General features: G+C 43.3%; 2 protein-coding genes across 6 annotated transcripts in view; both read left to right on the top strand.

The window, feature by feature from the left end:
- Positions 1-3213: 3213 nt before the first annotated feature.
- On the top strand, positions 3214-14225 carry sall3b (spalt-like transcription factor 3b). The gene is made up of 4 exons (XM_031874821.1): positions 3214-3499; positions 8233-11196; positions 11317-11666; positions 12855-14225. The coding sequence occupies exons 1-4, from the start codon at positions 3418-3420 to the stop codon at positions 13245-13247; spliced, it is 3789 nt and encodes a 1262-aa protein (XP_031730681.1). The 5' UTR covers positions 3214-3417; the 3' UTR covers positions 13248-14225.
- A 521-nt stretch (positions 14226-14746) lies between these two features.
- Positions 14747-18902, top strand: part of atp9b (ATPase phospholipid transporting 9B) — a 44563-nt gene continuing 40407 nt past the window's right edge. Inside the window, exons 1-2 of one of the 5 annotated variants that reach the window (XM_031874685.1) lie at positions 14840-14922; positions 16802-16837. Coding sequence is in view for 2 of the 5 variants with exons in the window: in XM_031874681.1 (XP_031730541.1) it covers positions 14843-14922 (80 nt within the window). In the remaining 3 variants the exon portion in view is untranslated. Of the gene's footprint in view, positions 15419-16801; positions 16838-18902 lie in introns of all 5 variants that reach the window. The other 4 variants (XM_031874684.1, XM_031874681.1, XM_031874682.1 and 1 more) reach the window with 4 other exon arrangements.

The following is an 18902-nucleotide window of genomic DNA, read 5'->3' as shown; positions in this document are numbered from 1 at the left end:
CCAGCTGCAGTCAGAGCAGAGACGAGACGCACTCTATCTGCAGGTGTTGGCTTCATTTTGACACGAAACAAATAATAACCGTAGCTGTGTCTCAGCTGCAGGACAGCAGTGAAGGCCCAGGTATAAAATGCACGGCCCGCCACTGCCTGAACCATGGTCTTGCCTCCTGCCGTGGTTCTGTCATATACATTGAATGTGTTGTAACTCTGTTATGCTGTTCATTCTGTACACATGACATCTATTGCACTTCTGTCCATCCTGGGAGAGGGATCCCTCCTCTGTTGCTCTCCCACAGGTCTCTCCTGTTCCGATGTGAGGGTTCCGGGACAAGAGGATGTCGCATGTGTACAGATTGTAAAGCCCTCTGAGGCAAATTTGTAATTTGATTTTAGGCTATACAAAAATAAATTGAATTGAATTGAATTGAATTAAAGCGGGGTGGCCGCAGGGAATATTTTCAATTATGCCGAATCCAAATTGTCACTTTTATACGGACAATACTTCTTTCTTGGTAACAATCACAGAGTGTAGCTTAAAAGAAACTAAATAAAAGTCTACAAACTTACTATTACAGGGTGTTTTAAATGAAAAATATTTGTATGAATCGCTACCACTTTGTGAAGCCCTGCGTACAATCCCCATTTCTTAATCAGCTTTCATCCGTACTTGATTTGTGTTACAGCAGCCCAGTGAGTTGGACAAAATACCATGAACAGCTGCATGATACATCGCTGTCATTTCATGAAGTTCTGAGTGTTGTTTCAGAGGTGTTAGATGGATGTCCAGAGGGTTGTCAAAGTAACAGCAACACCTCGGAGTTCATTGCAGTATGGTGTGGGTGTTTGCATTGTTCTGTCCATCAACTGGACAAAAGACAAGAAACACAGTTTACCTTATACTAAGATGTGGGGGATTAAAGAAACCTGTTACATTTTTAGTGGAAACGAGGACTGGATAATGATCACTTACATCAACTTATATTTTAAAATTTAGCCTCATTATGTCAGATCCCATGGCATGCACTGAATGTAATATTGGGGTAAAAATAGCATTTGTGGTTTATTTATTAGTATTTGTAAAATATAAAATGAAATGAAACATCGCCTAAGATCACATCTATATTTCCTTGAAAATAAGAGGTTTGAGTCACTTAGTCTGGATATGATTAAATAGCAAAACTGCAAGTCTTCTGGTTTATCATTTCCCAAACAAAGCGGGGAAAGCAAACTAACAAAACACCCAAAGTCTTTCCTGTAAAGGCCTCACGTATGATTTGTGACCTCAGTGTTTCTAAAATCCCGGATATGACCCTGCTTATATTGTAATCTAGTGCAACAACTCGACTAGAACTATAATTAACTGGAGAGTTGAACCATTTAACAATTTAAGCTTCACAGCTGATGCTAATTCTGGTATTGAGTACAACTCCTGCATGTTTTGTTTTTTCCAATGTTTGGTGTAACTTCATGTATTCATTTACTTCCTGCTGCACTTTGATGAACTGAAAAGTTCACATTAAGCGTCATTTATCCTTCAATGTGTAATAATGTATTGAACTTACAAATGTGTCACTCATCACACTGAACAATACAAACTGATACAGTTGTTCCTCTAATAGATGTAGCGGGTACTTCAATTCAAGTGGCGCTCTTCTGGCGGCATTGGTGCAGGCCGAGTTAGAACCTGGAAGACATATAGTCAAGTAGTTTGATTTTGTGTGCCGACGCTGGTTACAGAGAATCAATATCGAATCACGGGTGGGGTAGAGGGGAGGTTGAGTTTCCAGATAAGCCCTCTCTTGGCCACTCTGGCTATTCATCATAAGTCTGTAGCAACCTGATAGGTCAGGAGAAATGATATTCCTGCAGGAGCAGTGGGGCCTCCTTATCTCTCCATAGCAGGGGAACAGCAGACACACCGATCAATACCAGGCTGTTGTGTAGTACTTGCAATTATCAACAGCTGATCCTGTCCTCCCCCAGCTGCATCTTTTAATACCACATAATTACAAGTTTTGGGACAATGCCTGGTGGAAAGGGATTACAGCTCTGGTGAAGTATGCTTCGTTCAATTCTCGTCTTTTGAAATTGCTACAGTCTGTGGAAGACAAGGGATCAAACAATAACACACACAAAAAACTGATTTTATTATGCACTTCACATGGCTTACGGCTTCATTCACCACCGTGGTCTTTTGGTTGATAGCTGCAGTGACAGTTTTTAACTGAAAACTGTGACCTGTGGTTGGAGGTCTGAATCACAGCAAAAAAAAAACGAAAGTTCCACAAAAGATGAAGTTCTCTTTTCCCCCTCTCATTAAAACGCCACTACATAAGATTACAAGAATGAGCCCAGCTCGGTTTGCCCTCCTCGCATCTCTGATCATCACTCAAAGGAAGGAGTTCTTTTGCAACTTCGAGACATTTTTTCAGCCCATTATGGCGCCAAAATTGTGGGAGGTCGCAGCAAAAGAAGCAAGTGCTCCAACACCTCCTGTGGTATCCTGGCAGTAGCCTATCGCAGGCGGCTGAAGGACATCTAATGATGGACCGGAAGGCGGAGGCAACGAGGAGAGCGCCGGTGCTTCGGATAAACCGGGAGAGTCTCACTTCCGACAGCCACCGGTTTCAGATCGGACCTATCTGCGACCTGAGCGTGATTTCTTTACGCGCAAAGTTTTGACTTTACGCACGTGTAAATCCGTTTTTTTACGCAAGGATTGGACTTTACGCAGTTTTTGGAGACTCGGCCTATCCTCCTGTGGCAGGACGTCGGCTCCTGTTAGTGTGATGCTCAGCTGTCTTACGTGTGTGTGTGTGTGTGTGTGTGTGTGTGTGAGGCGTCAGATTCAACCGCGACATCCATCCACATCTCAGGCTGAGAAGTCAGCTCAAACCGGAGCGTCTCTTTGGGCACAAACTCGTCCAAGAGCGCACAGAGGAAACCTTTAAAACCTCAAACGGACCACACCGCGATGGCAACGAAGTTAAACCCGAAACGCGCGGGCCACCCACAGTGACTTCATGTCGGACTAAACCATGCCGGAGCTGCTCGGAGAGTTGTGCGTCAAAAAGAAGAAGAAAAGAAGCAGCAGCAGCAGCCGCGCACCGGACAGGAAGTGAACTAATTATTATTAAACCCCATCCCTCATTTCCATATCTAGCGTGAGTTGGCTGGACAGCAGCCAACCCCCCCCCCCCCCGCCGAAGGGCAGCAGCGAGATTCGTAAAAGCATTATCCTTCCTCCATCACAATCACACTGACATGCGCAATCTGCGCACGGGCATCGACAGCAGCAGCAGTCGCCGTCCGCTTATTTCACCGGCCCCGCTCCCTCCGAAGGGTCCCATTCGCCGCTCGTAGATGAGTCGGCGGACGGCAAGCGGCGAGTCGCAGAGCGAGAGAGAGAGAGAGCAACATGTCCCGCCGCAAGCAAGCCAAGCCGCAGCACCTCCGGTCAGAGGAAGAGGCGACACGGAGCGGACTCCTCCGCGCAAGTGGTAGGCTTTAAAACACTTTTACTGTGTTTTACTTCAAGCTGCTGGACAGCTGCGTTTAGAGGCTTTTATCGCAGAGTATATATTTGACTATAAAGGAACAAATGACAATGATGGTGGATCTAAACATATCTGAAATAGTAGACAAAGTATTTCGTAAATTAAATAAACGTTTCTCCCCGACTCTAAATTATTATTGCTATTTTTTACCTTTTGACATGTTCTACTGCCAAATGAAAACATAATTAGTATTAAAAAAGTTTTTAAAATAATGTTTCGGTCACAAGAAGGGAATTAAATAGTGCATATTTGAATTCGTTTTTAATGTTTATCAACAAAATCTAATCCAGATATATTGGCTGAAGATGTTGCCAGTACGCAGTGCTGATAGCAGGCTGCACAATACAAAACTATTTCATTTTATTTATTGTTTTAGGGGGATGAATAGAAACAGGGCCTGTTATGAACTGATAAATCCACCAAAACGCAGAATAAACCCACCAGGCCAATAATTATATGTTAAAGGGTTATTATTTGTACACGTTATTCTGGCTCAAGGCCTTCCTGTCAACTACTAAAACTTTCACATTTTAATGAGGAGAAAGGCATCTGAAATAAAAACGTGGCTTTGATAAAATTACTTATTATTTATGATCATACCATTGTATTTACATGTATTTTACTGTTAGTTCTTAATTATTGAATTTTCTATGTTTCATAAATAAGATGAAAAACAAAACCAAAATCCATTCGATTAAATGGATCTGTATCTGGAGTGCATTGAAATAAACATAAAGAATCATCAGCCATGTATTATGTGTAATTAGATCTCACTTCTTTATCATGTTGCCAGCCTTTGTTATGGTACACCAGACGCCTAACATCATTTCTAATATTTTAATATTCAATCAAACAATTAGGTTTTCCCCTCATGTACGTTGCAGGAAAGCCTGGATGTTATTTGAACCTTTTAATCAACACTTAACAGCTGAGCACTAACTCACACCAGCATCAGTATATTAACAGTTACACTAACCTTTAAACTGTCGGTTTCAGTCTTTTGGATTGAGTTTGGCCTGCGCTCTCTAGACTCTAAATTGGCTCGTCCTACCTGGCTTTAACTGACAGTTCATAAATCTGTGTGAAAATGAAATCGAATGTAAAATGGTTCATTTGATTCATACGTGTTTATACCATCATCGACCTTGTTCATCATTAATGGAAAAAACTCTCAAAAGCAAAAAGGCCTGAAAGCCAAATCCACACATTCATTTAAATCATCACCACAGCACTTGCTCACATGTTTGTCAGTGGTTTATTCATTTATTTATTTGTTATTTGTGTCTGTGAGAAGGTGTCGAGTGTGGATGAGGCCCTCCTCTCTCGGGGGCCCTCCCACAGCCCTGCAGCCGGGCAATGGGGGGGGGGGGGCTCCGCCACTCGGAGATGGGCTTTGATTGAGCCTGCTGACTTAACCTTTGTCAGCCTCACCCTGCGAGGGGCAAGTGCTCCATGTCTGGATCATAATACAATTAGTACATGTGATCCGCTGACCTCTGCGGCCCCGGAGGTCACACACAGAGAGGCAAAGACTGAGCAGGGTCTGTTTGCTTTTCAGCAAAGAGTCACACACCCCCTCCTCCCATCTCCAAACCACACAGCAAGAAAACAAGACATAAATCTGTTTACTGCTCCTGACATTGTGGATGGATCGAGCGAGGGTGACATTTCTGTCGGCGTTATTGTATTTGGAAATATACTCAGAGCCTTGAATCAAAACTGATCTTTGCATTTTCTGGAAGTAAATGTTGCAAAGTGCAGACGGAAACCCCGAGCGAAGACATCGAAAGTGTTTTGGCTCCTGTGTTTGCTGAATCGCCTTGGTGATCCTCAGACCACCCACATGGCGAGCCTGCCGCTCTTGATTATTTACCTTTTGACGAGTTTGACTTTCAAGCTGATTCGACCCACTCAGCCGTGATGACGCTCTTCTTTTGTCAACTGAAAAAAAAAAAAAGATTCAAAATGATTTTTATTATGATCTCAGATACGAGACAGTTGGAAAGCTAAAGCCTGTAATGTATGAAGGGGAGACACTGCAGGGGAGTGTGAAACAGTTAACAAATAAATATTGCCATGAAACTTCCATAGTTGATTACAAGTTTTCTGTTATGTCAAAATATGCAAATTAGTCATAATTTTCCAGAACAGAAATCTCAACATTTGATAAAAGCCAGGTTTAAAATTCTTATTTAATTTTGTTGACATATTTGAGTTAAAGTTTTTTATAGAGAGAATTTTGAATATTTGGATTTTTGTCACTACAAAATATTACTGCCAAAATCCATTTTTTGTCCCGTTTGTAGTAATAAAATGTTAATAAAGCAGGCTCTGAATGATATATGAACAAACCCCTTTTTAAAAACCTTCAGAATATAGAACGGAATAAAACTGTAAAGTTTAGTGCGTAATACTGAAGTGGAGATTTCTGGCTCAGGGTCTGAAAAAAAACGGCTTTTAACTTTAAAGGCCTTTTTCTATAAATTTGATTTTTTTTTCTCAGACTATATTTTAAAAATAATATACAGTTTCAAGACACTGCAGGGCAATAGGGTAATAATAAATAAATAATAGATATCATGAAACTTCCCCAGTTGGTTACGTATATTAAGACAATACTTATTTGTATTACAAGTTTTCTGGGATGTTATGTTTAGATATGTAATGAGTTATTATCTAATGCTTACTTTTGGTGTATTTGGGAGAAATCTAGATGCAAAAAAGACAAAGTAGTAAAATAAACCTGAATAAATGTGTATTTGGGATGTTTTCCTTAAACTGGTCTGAAAGATGTAATGGAAGCAAAATTTACAAAACAATCTCAGAATTGACCAGAGCATGAAAAACAACATTTTTGCCTGTAAGGTCTGACCGTTAACAAACATATACCATGAATACACACACTCTGTGTGTTTGCACCAGGATCGGTTGAGTGTAGCTGTAAACACACCAGACGTCCCAGTCTGTGTTTAGCTTGAGCACACTGGCACTCATTCGTTCAGGTGGTGAAACACGGTGATAACCGGAGTGTATTGACCACTGGAAACACGAACTCACACACACACACACACACATGCACGCACACATACTGGAGCACATACACACACATTCATGTTAAATTCAGCACTAAAACGTGCTTGTTAAAATTGTCCACATATACCGTGTTTAAGAAAAAAGGTGAAGCACATGTGTTGGCCACACACACACACACACACACACACACACTCAACACACACAGATTTAATTATGTAATGGAAAGAAAATAATTTTCCATAAAAAGAGTAAATTATTGTCACATTGCAAACAAAAAATGTTGAGTGAAAAATAAATGTAATTGCATATTCATACCTAAACTTCACAATATCTTTGTACTTCTGGTCCTTTTTTAAATTGTTGATTTCATTGAGTTTGTTGTGGGGAAGCCCGAGTGTATGTAACAATACTGCACTATTGATTTTCCCAAATCTTTCCATCTGGTATTGCTGTCTGTTTCCTAATGGGGCAAAGCCTGAACAGATGAACATTCTAAAGTGTCAAATCTTAAAGATCTATTGTCAAACAATGCACGAGAGATTTGTCAAACATCAATGTTTTAGATATGTGAGGTGTTTTTTTTTTTTTTTTCCTTTTTTACCAATATTTTGATTTAAAACGTAACAGTTGATTGATATCACAATGCCACATGAGTTAGGATTTAAAACAACTAATCCGTGTGTTATATATTCAGTTCACATCAAGAAATTCTGGGTCTTTTGTTGCTTTATTCTACTTAGATTCAAGTTTCATTACAAAGCAAAAGGTGGCAAACTTTGCACATATCATTCAGGTTCCTACTGTAATAGAAACAACATCAGGTTGATGAAGCTGCTATTGAAGCTCTGATTTTATATCATTGAGATAAATACACTTTGCCTGATGTTGTTGATGCAGCATCGCAAATGTGTTCTTCTGGAAATAAGAAGAATCGGTAATACAGTAATAATAAACAATTTACAGCATGTGTTTGAAACTGCTTGGAAGACTAAATGGCTGTGATTCACTGCATTAAAAACACTTGAGTCACAGGGAAGTGTTACAGTTAAATTATCTGTCTTACAATCAGGTTAGACCACTTTACAAACTAGTCATAGTTTTTTAAAGAAAATGTGGAAAGCGCCCAATTTTTGTGCATAAAGACGAGACACTGAAACATATGACTGCACAAAAACAGAAATCAATGTACAGTATTGGATTTCATTATCTGTCTGAATGCACAATCGAGAGGCCAGATAACTTTGTTGAACTTTATTGATTTTTCAGGGAGATTATTAACATCTGCAAAAGGGGAGTGAGTTTGAAACCTTGTTACGTTATTGTGGGGCCTGTTGAATATGAATGTTTTCTTTAACATCAAATGATTTGTTTCTACATGCATCATTGTATGAAAACCTTCTTGTAATTCAGCTTGACATGTTTGTTATCTTTGGACACTTTGGGATCGCTTGTGGAATTCCAAGTGCAGTCGGTTTGAACAATGCTTGTCCACACAACATGAGTTGAGGAAAGACGGACTCGCTGCTCTGTGTGTTGGGGATTAATTACAACGTGACGAAAGGAAATGTGTCCCTCTGGTGAAATATCAGGACGATAAAGGACCAATCATGCGTTCTTAATATATCTTTTTTTTTTGCTTTCAGGCATCATTGAGGGCATGGAGAGAGATGAGACCGATGGACGCCGCCACAGCAGCGAGGACACACACATCTGTGACAAATGCTGTGCTGAGTTCTTCACTTGGACCGAACTGAGTGAACATCAGAAAGTCTGCACCGAGGAGCCCTTGGTGCTGATAGTGAAGGACGATGACGGGATGCCAGCTCCCGAGGAATCTCCTGTCGGACCCTCTCCAGTTCCCAGCGTGGCGTCCAGTGACTCGTCCACAGCCGAGTTCACGTATGGCGGCTTTGAGCTGGGGGAGACGCTGGCGAACGACAACGTCATTGTGGATAATTTAGAGGATGGCGTAGAGCATGATGAGGCCATGGAGCTCGAGCGGGGCAAATACACAGCGACCTCCAGCCCTCGGCCTCCAGATTCAGCCGAGTCCACCTCCCCCCAAGTGTCGGCTGCTGGCGACTACGGCGTGCAGAGCACAAACGTGACGCTGGAGATCCTCCACAGCACCAGGGTGGCCGTCGCTCAGTTCTCCCAGGGGTTCAGCAGCGGTGGCAAGGCGGCTTCAGCGGCAATACCGGTGATCCTGGAGCACCTGCTGGCTCTGCAGCAGCAACAGGTCCATCAGCTGCAGCTCATCGAGCAGATCTGCAGCCAGGTTGCCATCATGAACCGACAACCGACACAGGCGGCGCTAAACCCGGCCTCCAGATCTCTGTCTCTGGCACCTAACTCTTTCCCTTGTCAAGGCATCGCCCCTCGTCCCATCCTGCCGCTGTCTGGAACGATGCCCTCCGCCGTCAACGGGCAGGCCGCGGTGTCTCTGTCCTCCGTGCTCGAGAAATCATACGGTCTCCCCTCACAAACTGTATGCGGCCAGTCCACCTATAGAGATGTGACATGTACCTCAGCTCCCTCGGAAAATTCAACCCGGCCTCTCTCCAGCTGCAGCAGCAGCACGTTACTGCCTCCTTACGCAGGCTCGCACACCGGCAGCGTGGGCTGTCCTCAGACACTGAGCTCCTCCAGCACGCTCCCCCTGGGGCCGAGCAGCCTCCTCAGCTCATCCTCCAGCCTCCCATTTCTACCTCAGAGCCCCCCCAGCGGCGTCATTTTCCCCAATCCCTTGGCAAGCATCGCTGCTACAGCCAACGCACTTGACCCCCTCGCAGCCCTGATGAAGCACAGGAAGGGCAAGCTGCCCAATGTGCCCTTGTTCGAAACCAAGCCCAGCCCAGAGGAGCCCTTCTTCAAGCATAAATGCAGGTTCTGTGCCAAAGTGTTTGGCAGCGACAGTGCTCTGCAGATCCACCTGCGCTCCCATACAGGAGAGCGGCCCTTCAAGTGCAACATCTGCGGCAATCGCTTCTCCACGAAAGGGAACTTAAAGGTGCACTTTCAGAGGCATAAAGAGAAGTATCCTCACGTTCAGATGAACCCTTACCCGGTGCCAGAGTATCTGGACAGCGTGCCAACAAGTTCTGGGATTCCCTACGGAATGTCCTTCCCTCCAGAAAAACCCGCCTCCTCATGGCTGGAGAGCAAACCTGTTGTAGCAACTCTGCCAGCCACCATGGGCCTTCCGCTTTCCTCCACTATTACCAGCATCAGAGGCTTAAATGACCCTGTAAGCGTAACACCATCCGTTAAATCTCCCTACCAGCCAGCCCCTGGTGAATGCGTATCTTTGTCACCCAACCACAGGGGCAGCGAGGTTCATCCCTCTCCTGTTTCACCGTCTCCACAGTCCCACCGTGAGACAGAAGAGTCCAATAAACTGCAAACAGAGGGGGTGCACCTGCCCCAGAACTGCTCCCTGAGACAGAGGGCCAACCCAGTAACAGAAGCAACCAGCAATACAATCCCATCCTTGGCCACCACGCCTGAACCCGTCCCCTCGGCGTCCCCTGTCTCCCACTCCCCAGCCCTCTCGTTCAGCTCCGACGAAGCTAAATTCCCAACCGGTGGTTTCCTGGACTCTATGCAAACATCCGAAACCTTGAAGCTCCAGCAGCTGGTGGAGAACATTGACAAAAAGATCTCAGACCCCAACCAGTGTGTCCTCTGTCACCGCGTTCTCAGCTGTCAGAGTGCGCTGAAGATGCACTACCGCATTCACACCGGCGAGAGGCCCTACAAATGCAAAGTGTGTGGCAGGGCTTTCACCACCAAAGGCAACCTGAAGACCCACGTCAGTGTCCACCGAGAAGATGCCCCCGTTCAGGTGCAACACTCGTGTCCCATTTGCCAGAAGAAGTTCACCAACGCTGTTGTCCTCCAGCAGCATATCCGTATGCACATGGTGGGGCAGATTCCGGACTCGACCCTGGTGGACGGGCTCCAGGAGATGGACGGCGATGCCTCCCACAACGAGAGGAGCTTTGACAGCCTCAGCGACAATGACTTCATTGACGACATCTCAATGGAGGATGATGAGGAGGAGGGGGAGGTAGAAAACATGGAGGAGGTTGTAAATCCATCCAAACCCTTGATCTTTGAATATAATTCTCCTCCTAAGTCCTCCAGCATTGTTTCGAGTATAGCCGCACTGGAGAACCAAATGAGGATGATTGATTCCACTTTAAGCCTAAACCACTCCTTCGGCCTAAACCACTCCTTCGGCCTAAAAGCCCTGACAAATGGTTTCAATGACAGTGGCCAGCACAACGTTAAATGCTCGCTATCGGAGAAAAGGCCGGAGAATTGCAGCCCGAACGTGTCGGAGTCGTCCTGTTCCCCTCGTGTATCAGTGTCCACAGTTGAAAGCAGCTCAGAGGGCGTGACCATGAAATCCCCTGCAGTGAGCAGCAACAGGCCAGAGCCCCAAGAGCCTTTGGCAGCCTCGGTGAAGAGAGAGCAATCTGAGTCTCCTACCTCTGCATCAGCAGCTGCAGCGGCCCAAGAGCTGAGAGGAATACAGGCCAGCAAACTCTGTGTGAAAGAGGAGACTCCGTATAGTATGTTGTTCCAGCTGAGCAGAGAAAGAGGTACTTTTACGCTGTTGTACTACTTAAGTAAAAATGGCCACGGCCTACTGAAGTTCAATGTGTTGTTTTTAAGGATGTCATTGATGTTACATTCTAAGGGAGGAAAACTTTCATTTTTAGCTGCAGGTCACAGCATTCCCAGCCTGGTTACCAGCACGTCGTTGGGCCTGATAAAAGCCGAGATAAATGGTCACAGTCACGGTCACCCGCACAACCCGCCCGAAGGCCAGCACCCACCATTCAGCGTCCACATCCCCCCGGCTTACGTGTCAGTCGGTAGCTCGGGGATGGCCTCCCTGCTCGGCCCCGCGCCTCCCCGGCGAACACCGAAGCAGCACAACTGCAACGCCTGTGGGAAGAACTTCTCGTCAGCCAGCGCCCTGCAGATCCACGAGCGCACTCACACCGGAGAGAAACCGTTTGTGTGCTCCATCTGCGGCAGAGCGTTCACCACGAAAGGCAATCTGAAGGTAGATTTGTGCTGTTTGTGCTGTCCGGATTCAAGACGATTGATATATTCAGTCAATTTTAAAGTTAAAATTCCACCATAGGTTTAGTGGGTCTATCTCTGCGTAGTGTTGTATAGTGGATAAGACCACACCTCCTGGGAACGTCTTTTAGCATTCACATGTTGTCTTGCATAAAGTGTTCTGTGTCTTCCCAGGGAAAAGTCCAGAATGAAAAGAGAAAGTAAAGCACGTTTGTGAATTTAAACTGCCGTTAAACTTTTCTGGTGCAACACAGAACAATCCCCTTTTATCAGAAAATTTACAAATTCTAAATTGCAACATATGTATTTGCATACGCATGTTAGCTTTCACTTTCAAAATAAAAGTCTGGGCTAAATCCACATAAGATACATTAGAGATGTATAAGGCCCTGTTCATAATTTAGTGCCACATCTGTCCTGTGATGTTTGTTTCTAGGTCTTTTCCTCTCTACTAAAAAGACAAAACCCCCAAAAGAAATATATCTGAAGCAAACCCCATAGAGTTTTTCCACATCCATATCATTTTCCCCCCACATCTTTAGTGTGTCAGCTATTCACCACAATTGTGTAAAAATTACAGTAAATAGTACAGGGCTGCAATTTACAATAATTTTCCTTATTGAGTAGTCTGATGGTTATTTTCTCTATTAATCAATTATTTGTTTTGTTTATGAAATGTCAGAAAATAATAATGATAAAAATGTGCATCCCAAAGTGACATTTTCAAATTGTTTGTTTTGTCGAACCATCAGGCCAAAACCCAAAGATATTTCAGCTCACTTTCATATAATAAGACAAAGAATAGTGGAACATCTTTACATTTGAGAAGATGGAAACCAACAAATATTTGGCATTTTTTCTTGGAAATTCACTCAAACCATGAATTGATTAGCAAAATTATTGCTGATTCATTTTCCGTTGAATTGATTAATCAACTAATCGACATTCAAAAAAACAATTCCAGTGGAGCTATGGTATTGTCAGATCTTGTAAACACAGATGCCAATGAAAGATCTGTCCAAGTCAAACAAATACATATGAAATTCTTTAAAATTTGGATTTTTGTAATTCTTTTTTAAACATTTACTGGGACCACCTGTGCTGAACATGCTTGCATTCTGAAACAAAAGTATCCACCACATCTAATGTCTTTGCGTGTCCTTTTCAGGTCCACATGGGAACCCACATGTGGAACAACGCACCAGCCAGGAGAGGCCGGCGGCTGTCGGTAGAGAACCCCATGGCCCTGCTAAGTGGGGAGGCGGCGAAGTTTGGAGAGATGTTTCAGAAGGACCTGGCCGCTCGAGCGATGAACGTAGACCCTGGATTTTGGAACCGCTACGCCACAGCCATCGCCAACAGCCTGGCCACCAAGAACAATGAGATCTCAGTGATCCAGAACAGAGGCATCTCTCATCTGCACCCTCTGACTGCAGGCATGAACAGAGTGAGCGCCGCAGGAAGTCCAATAACCAGTCTAACCAAGACAGGCATGGACCTGGGAAATAATAGGCATTTTTCTATGCTCATCGATGACAGCAAAGAAATTGGAATCAATTGAAAAGTTGAATGGAGACTTGACACTTATGCAATCTATTGTGGAAATTAAAATATTTGTAAATCACCTTGTTTGTTCTTATGTATTGTATATAGACTTAAACAAAAGAACTTTTTAAGAGTTGACAGAGAATTGTAGGGTATTCACATTTTGCTATTTTACTTTTCCGTCATTTGTTTATTTTTTCTTTTGTTCTCATTAAATACGTTGGTTAACTTGTACCTGAAGATTCCTACGGTGCTGAGACGTATGGTTGCTCTGAAGAAGGGGACATATGTTCAAATCAATAATGCAAAGAGTCTGTTATCTCCTCCGGACAGCTGCCCAATGCTGCTAGCGGGTGCAAAGCACAAAACACGCTCATAAATACCCACAATTACCAGTTGTGAGAATGGTTGGACCCGAATAAAAACTAGAACAAACAGTCTGTATGTTCAATTTACTTCCTCACTCTGTTTCAACACTGAAAAGAGCTTTCTTTCGAATAAAAGGTTATACTGAGCTCTTTCCTTTCATTAAGCTTCATCTCCATAAATTACCTCTCTTGGCTTTATGCTTGATGTTAGCAATATTTTTTAACAACTTCTGCATGAAGTTAAACAAGAGCAATCAAGCATGGACAGACATGCACTCATAGACAAAATGCTTTTGTTAACATGTTGTTATTGTATGTTGGTTATATTTGATGTTGTTGTAGGCCTGAGCAATACTTATAATATTTTCAATTATAATAATAATTTTGGGGTGCAGTCAGTTTTCACTGTTTTTTTTGTTCTTCAAATATTTCTTTACAAACTTTATGATGTAGAGACATGCACATCTTGCTGTTCATCTACAATGTGAGAGAATGATGCAGACAGGTCTTTTTCTCATCCTCACCGCATCATTTATCGGGAACACATCAGAAAGTGGAAGTTTTTCAGAGTAAACCGGACATTTCTGTTGCTGTTTTTGGGAGACACACACCGATGAAAAACTCAATAAGCCAATTTATTTTGAATATCATCTGGTACTAGAAGAAAAATAAGCAAAGTAAGACAATGTGGTCAGCTTTAGACTTCTTGATAACAATAGAGTTGGGTTTAGGGAAGGCTTAAGTTGACTAATTGTTATTGTTGTTTTTCTATGACATTTTTTCCTAACCGTTAAAACAGTCTCAACTTAAAGGTTCCCTTATTAGCTTTTGGGAAGCTTTCAACCGCATCTCACGGTCTTAATCAGTATTCAGCAAATACATTATCTGCTCTAAATTAGTTTTCAAGGGATCAGTTATGCTGCATTCGTTGACTCTCGGAAAGCGGAAACTCCCTAGCAATCTAGCTTCAATATAACGCCAACTTTTGGAAAGAAGACACATTCGTTGTATATTTTGCTTGCTTTAGAAATCCTTTGTTTTAGCGTTATGTTGTGCTACATTGACAGAATAACAAATATAAAAAGTAAAATACACCCTTTATGCTCTTTAATCGTAATCTACGCGTCACTGTACTTCTCATAGTAAAGTCATAGTTACGCTATTTCGGCACAGTCAGCGAACGCATCATAAGTCCTAAACGATTTTTTTGACGTGACGTCAGGATGTGTACTGCCCAGCCAAGATGGCTGACAGTATCCCGTTAAATCCGGTACGGAAGAACTCGAAGCGATTACCGTATTACAACTCAGCCAGACTTTCAAGGTATGGATGGGGGGTAGCTGTGCTGGTTTCTTCGGCTGCGTACTAACGACTCCGCCGTTTATCTCAAATGTTCACATTTCGCCGCCTCGCTCGCTCGCTCGCGGGGTGGGTGCGTGTTTGTATTCGGGTCGCGGCTGTTAGCTTGTGTCGCTAGCGCCGCTGCTGACAGCTCTGTCACATTTCTCTTGTTTGACAGCCGCTTGGCTCGCTCACACCAACACACATAGAGCTCAAAACTCGTCTAATATTTCATCTGCCTTTACGAGTGAACACCACCGACTCTATAGCCTCTTAGTGTGCGCTAGTAAGTGGCATATAGCTGTTGAGCACTGCTCGGTCCCCTCCTGGCATTTAACTCACGGTCACATGATGGCTTGTCTGCGTTAACCAAGTTCGTCACATGCTATAAAAGTATTGTTGCATACTTTCACCGACATGCTCATTCTCAGACTGAACGAGGATGAGCTAATGAAGCCCCCAGGGTCAGGAATGGACAGTAAGTGGACTAATTACATGACCAGGTACTTTTAGACCAAGTCGTAGGTTTGTTACTAATTGACTACAAAGTGTAAGCTAATATGTTTAAATGGCAGCTCACTGCGAATGTGTAAACTGCACCACAAGCAGTTGTGATAATGTTTCTGTACCATCCCACATTTAAGCTTAGATAATAAGACACACAGCAGCTCTGCCTTTCTGTTTCTCCTTGCCCAGTAATAAGATTCATGTGACAGTTAATTGGGCCCAGGAGGGGACTCGTCTGACCCCCCCCCCCCCCCAACACCGTGGAGGTCCTTCCTGCAGACTGCTGGGTCAGCTACAGAGCAGTGGTCCTGATGCTGGTGAAGCCACACTAATAAAGCTTTTCCACCGACACAGGAAACTATTGTTGGCAATGATGCTTGTGCTGCACCGGAGAGCCAGCAAACTAACCAGCCCACGTTTCCACTGGATTTAGAGTTGTATTATGTAACCAGATGTGGGAGTCCTGTAGTGAGACACGCTAGTATGGCTGTTTAACGTGTCTTGTGGGCAAGTCCCAGCAGTGTGCCAACAAAACATTGACAGAAAGTTGGTGGATGCCTCGAGCACAGTGGCCGATTTGTGTTCAAGTTTTGTCATCCCTTCTAGAGGTTCTGTCTTTTTTATGTGATTCCACTTGTGTAAGACTCTCTTCTCATATTTAGATATAGGTCTTTGTTTTTCTTTGCAAACTTTCTAGTTGACCTCTCTCGTCGTGAGGCCTGCCCACTATTCACATCATTAACCCACTCTCGACGTCGCATACCTCTAGACCAGCAGAAATGAGGGTCAGCATTGAGTCAGTTTCTCTAGGTGAGGTCCATTGTTTTCATGGCGGAGGGATACAGAGCGAATTAAGATTCAGTTACAGATCCGTCTTATTGGTGTCTGTTTCCTGATGAAACTTCCCAGAATAGTGCATTTGCATACAGTTGAATGTAGAGTTGTTCAGATGTTTGTATGGGTATCGGAACAAGTATGCCTCTGAAATGCTGGGTCTGGTGTGGCGAGTACGAGAGTCAACGCACTGATCAGATATCGCGTTATCATATCAATTATCGGCTCATTTATGCTACACTGATGCAACAACAACAACAACACGTGTCACTCGATACCCGTTCTGTACATCCTGCCCGATCTGTACTGCACATGTGCAACTCTCAACTGAGATGAGAAAGAAGCGAGATGGCTCACTCGTTAGCTACTTTCCTCTCATCAGACGAGAGTGTGACGTTAGCCATAGCTAGCAAAATATCATCAATTTGGCAATATTTGACACTGGAGAACCTGTCAAACTAGATAATAAAAAACACTTCTATGGCATTAATTCTCTGTTTGTATTTGTTGTTTTACACAGGTTTTAATCTGAGCCAGTGGTATCATCACATCTCAAGTTGAGTGAAATGAAAAATACAATTTGAAATCACTGTTTAGCTTGTGAGTGCCGTGCTTTGTTTTTTTTTTTTGCAGTCAGCTCTTAAGCGTTGGACGCTAAAGCTCCGTGCCACAAATAACTAACCTGCAAAATAACTAACACTGCGTTCACACAGCAGTAATGTTAATTCACTTCAGCGCAAATTCCACGTATGTACGCCTTCGTTGTTCAGTTAATTATTCTTCATTTCTTGTGTTGTGAATCGTCCCTCACAGAAGTCTTTGTACATTTTAAAACCGGGCTGGTATTTTTATCATCAGTCTGCTTTTTTGCTTCAAATTCACATCCTTTTGTGCGAAAAAAACATTTATCAGCAAAATGTTCAGCGAGTCGCAACACCTGCAGTTACCACCTCCTCAGCCTCTCGCAGCAGGCTTTACACAAGCAAGAGAAGTGATAGATTTAGAAAATAAATGTTCCCCCAGTAGACTGTGATTTGGTTCCCTGAGAGCGTGTTTTTCCATCCAACATGTGGACCTGACACACTTGGTAACATGCACTATAAACCAGTGGCGGGCCGTGCATTTTATACCTGGGCCTTCTGTGCTGTCCTAATACACTTGAGCCAGCTCCTAATAAGCTCATTATGACACCACAGCTACGGTTATTATTTGTTTCTAGGGGTGTAACAATGCATGTATTCCTATTAAACCGTACAGTACGAGGCTTACGAACCGAACAATACGTTTGAATAATACTAGTGCATTTGGAAAATGCAGAAGCTTAAATTGTTTTCGGTGGACTGCGCTCACCTATTAGACAATGGGCTGTGTGAACTTTTGAACCCGGAACAATAACAAAAAACAGCTGTGTTCAGGGAGGCTAAGCTAAACTAGCTTAGCGGGGAAACAACAGCGGCACACAATCTACGAACTCTCCCCACAGCGTTTAGCTGTTCCCTACTGATTCAAACTGGACTAAAGCAATCGCCACATAATCCCCATTTCTCCAGACCATCATGCTTGCTTTGTAAAAAGAAAAGAGCCCAAACGGATTCAATTGTCCGGACAATAACCCCGCGCATTACCGGATGCTTCGTAATTAACGGATAATGCATACAGTCCAAATAAATGTAATTAACACAATGACAAGAACAAACTCACAAGAACCAGTCGCATATATTCATATGACAACAAAGCAACAAATCAATCCAGCAACACTGCAGCGCTAGAGCACGAGCCATTGATATTATTCATAAAAACGACACGATAGACAAATTAACGCAGTAGTAATGCTACTGCAGATGTAATGCTACTGCAGATGTGAAAAAACAAAAGCAGTTGACTTACCAAAGCTGCCTTCACTTAAAGACAAAGTCCATCCTCCATCCTTTCTTTGTTAACAAAGTCAGTAACTCCCAAATCCATTTCTCCTCCTTCAGCCATTGAGTGTTAAAAAAACAAAGCTAGGTAAAAACAAAAAAAGAATCTACACCAAGCAAACGCTAAAAATGTCATAACTTCTCTTACATATGTTTCAACCTGAAGTCTTACTAAACACTAAGATCTGCTAGCTAGCTTTCTGTTTGACAAAAGTCACGCTGGCCCACTGACCAATCACGGCGCACGTTAATGCAGATGTACTTAGCAGGCTACCTCGGTACCACTGGCCCGTCAAGGAATACGCCCAACATGTCAAACTAAAGATCTGATTGGTTGAACACTATGACAATCAACAATATCGTCCCCATATACTTTAATCTGCAAAGGCTCTCTAGTGGGCCGAGGGCCTCTCTCCTTACATAGGGGTGAAATCTGATTGGATAAGAGCTCTCCTTAAAACAAGCTGCACTGGAAGCAGAGCAACAGAGGAAGACAGGAGATGTGCAATGAGAAAATAAGCTAATGGGGAAAAAAATTATAATACATGTAGTGTTTTTGTGAAAAATGATTAAATTATAAAATAGCTATAACTTTGTGATTGTGTTTAGGCCAGCAGAGAAGGCTTAGCTGGCCCTGACGGCCCACCACTGCTATAAACGTGACTGGATCTGAAGGTTTCCTCTCATGTTGTCTGTTGCAAT

Source organism: Anarrhichthys ocellatus, unplaced genomic scaffold (assembly GCF_004355925.1).
Source record: "Anarrhichthys ocellatus isolate YVR2014 unplaced genomic scaffold, GSC_Weel_1.0 scaffold84, whole genome shotgun sequence".
Classification (NCBI taxonomy): domain Eukaryota; kingdom Metazoa; phylum Chordata; class Actinopteri; order Perciformes; family Anarhichadidae; genus Anarrhichthys; species Anarrhichthys ocellatus.
This window is presented reverse-complemented; position numbering and strand designations above follow the sequence as displayed.

Excerpts from the sequence above, each read along its gene's own strand:
- sall3b (XM_031874821.1), top strand. The coding sequence starts at position 3,418 with ATGTCCCGCCGCAAGCAAGCCAAGCCGCAGCACCTCCGGTCAGAGGAA. Across the intron at positions 3,500-8,232 it reads CGGACTCCTCCGCGCAAGTG|GCATCATTGAGGGCATGGAG; the intron begins GTAGGCTTTAAA and ends TTTTGCTTTCAG. Across the intron at positions 11,197-11,316 it reads CCAGCTGAGCAGAGAAAGAG|CTGCAGGTCACAGCATTCCC; the intron begins GTACTTTTACGC and ends TTTCATTTTTAG.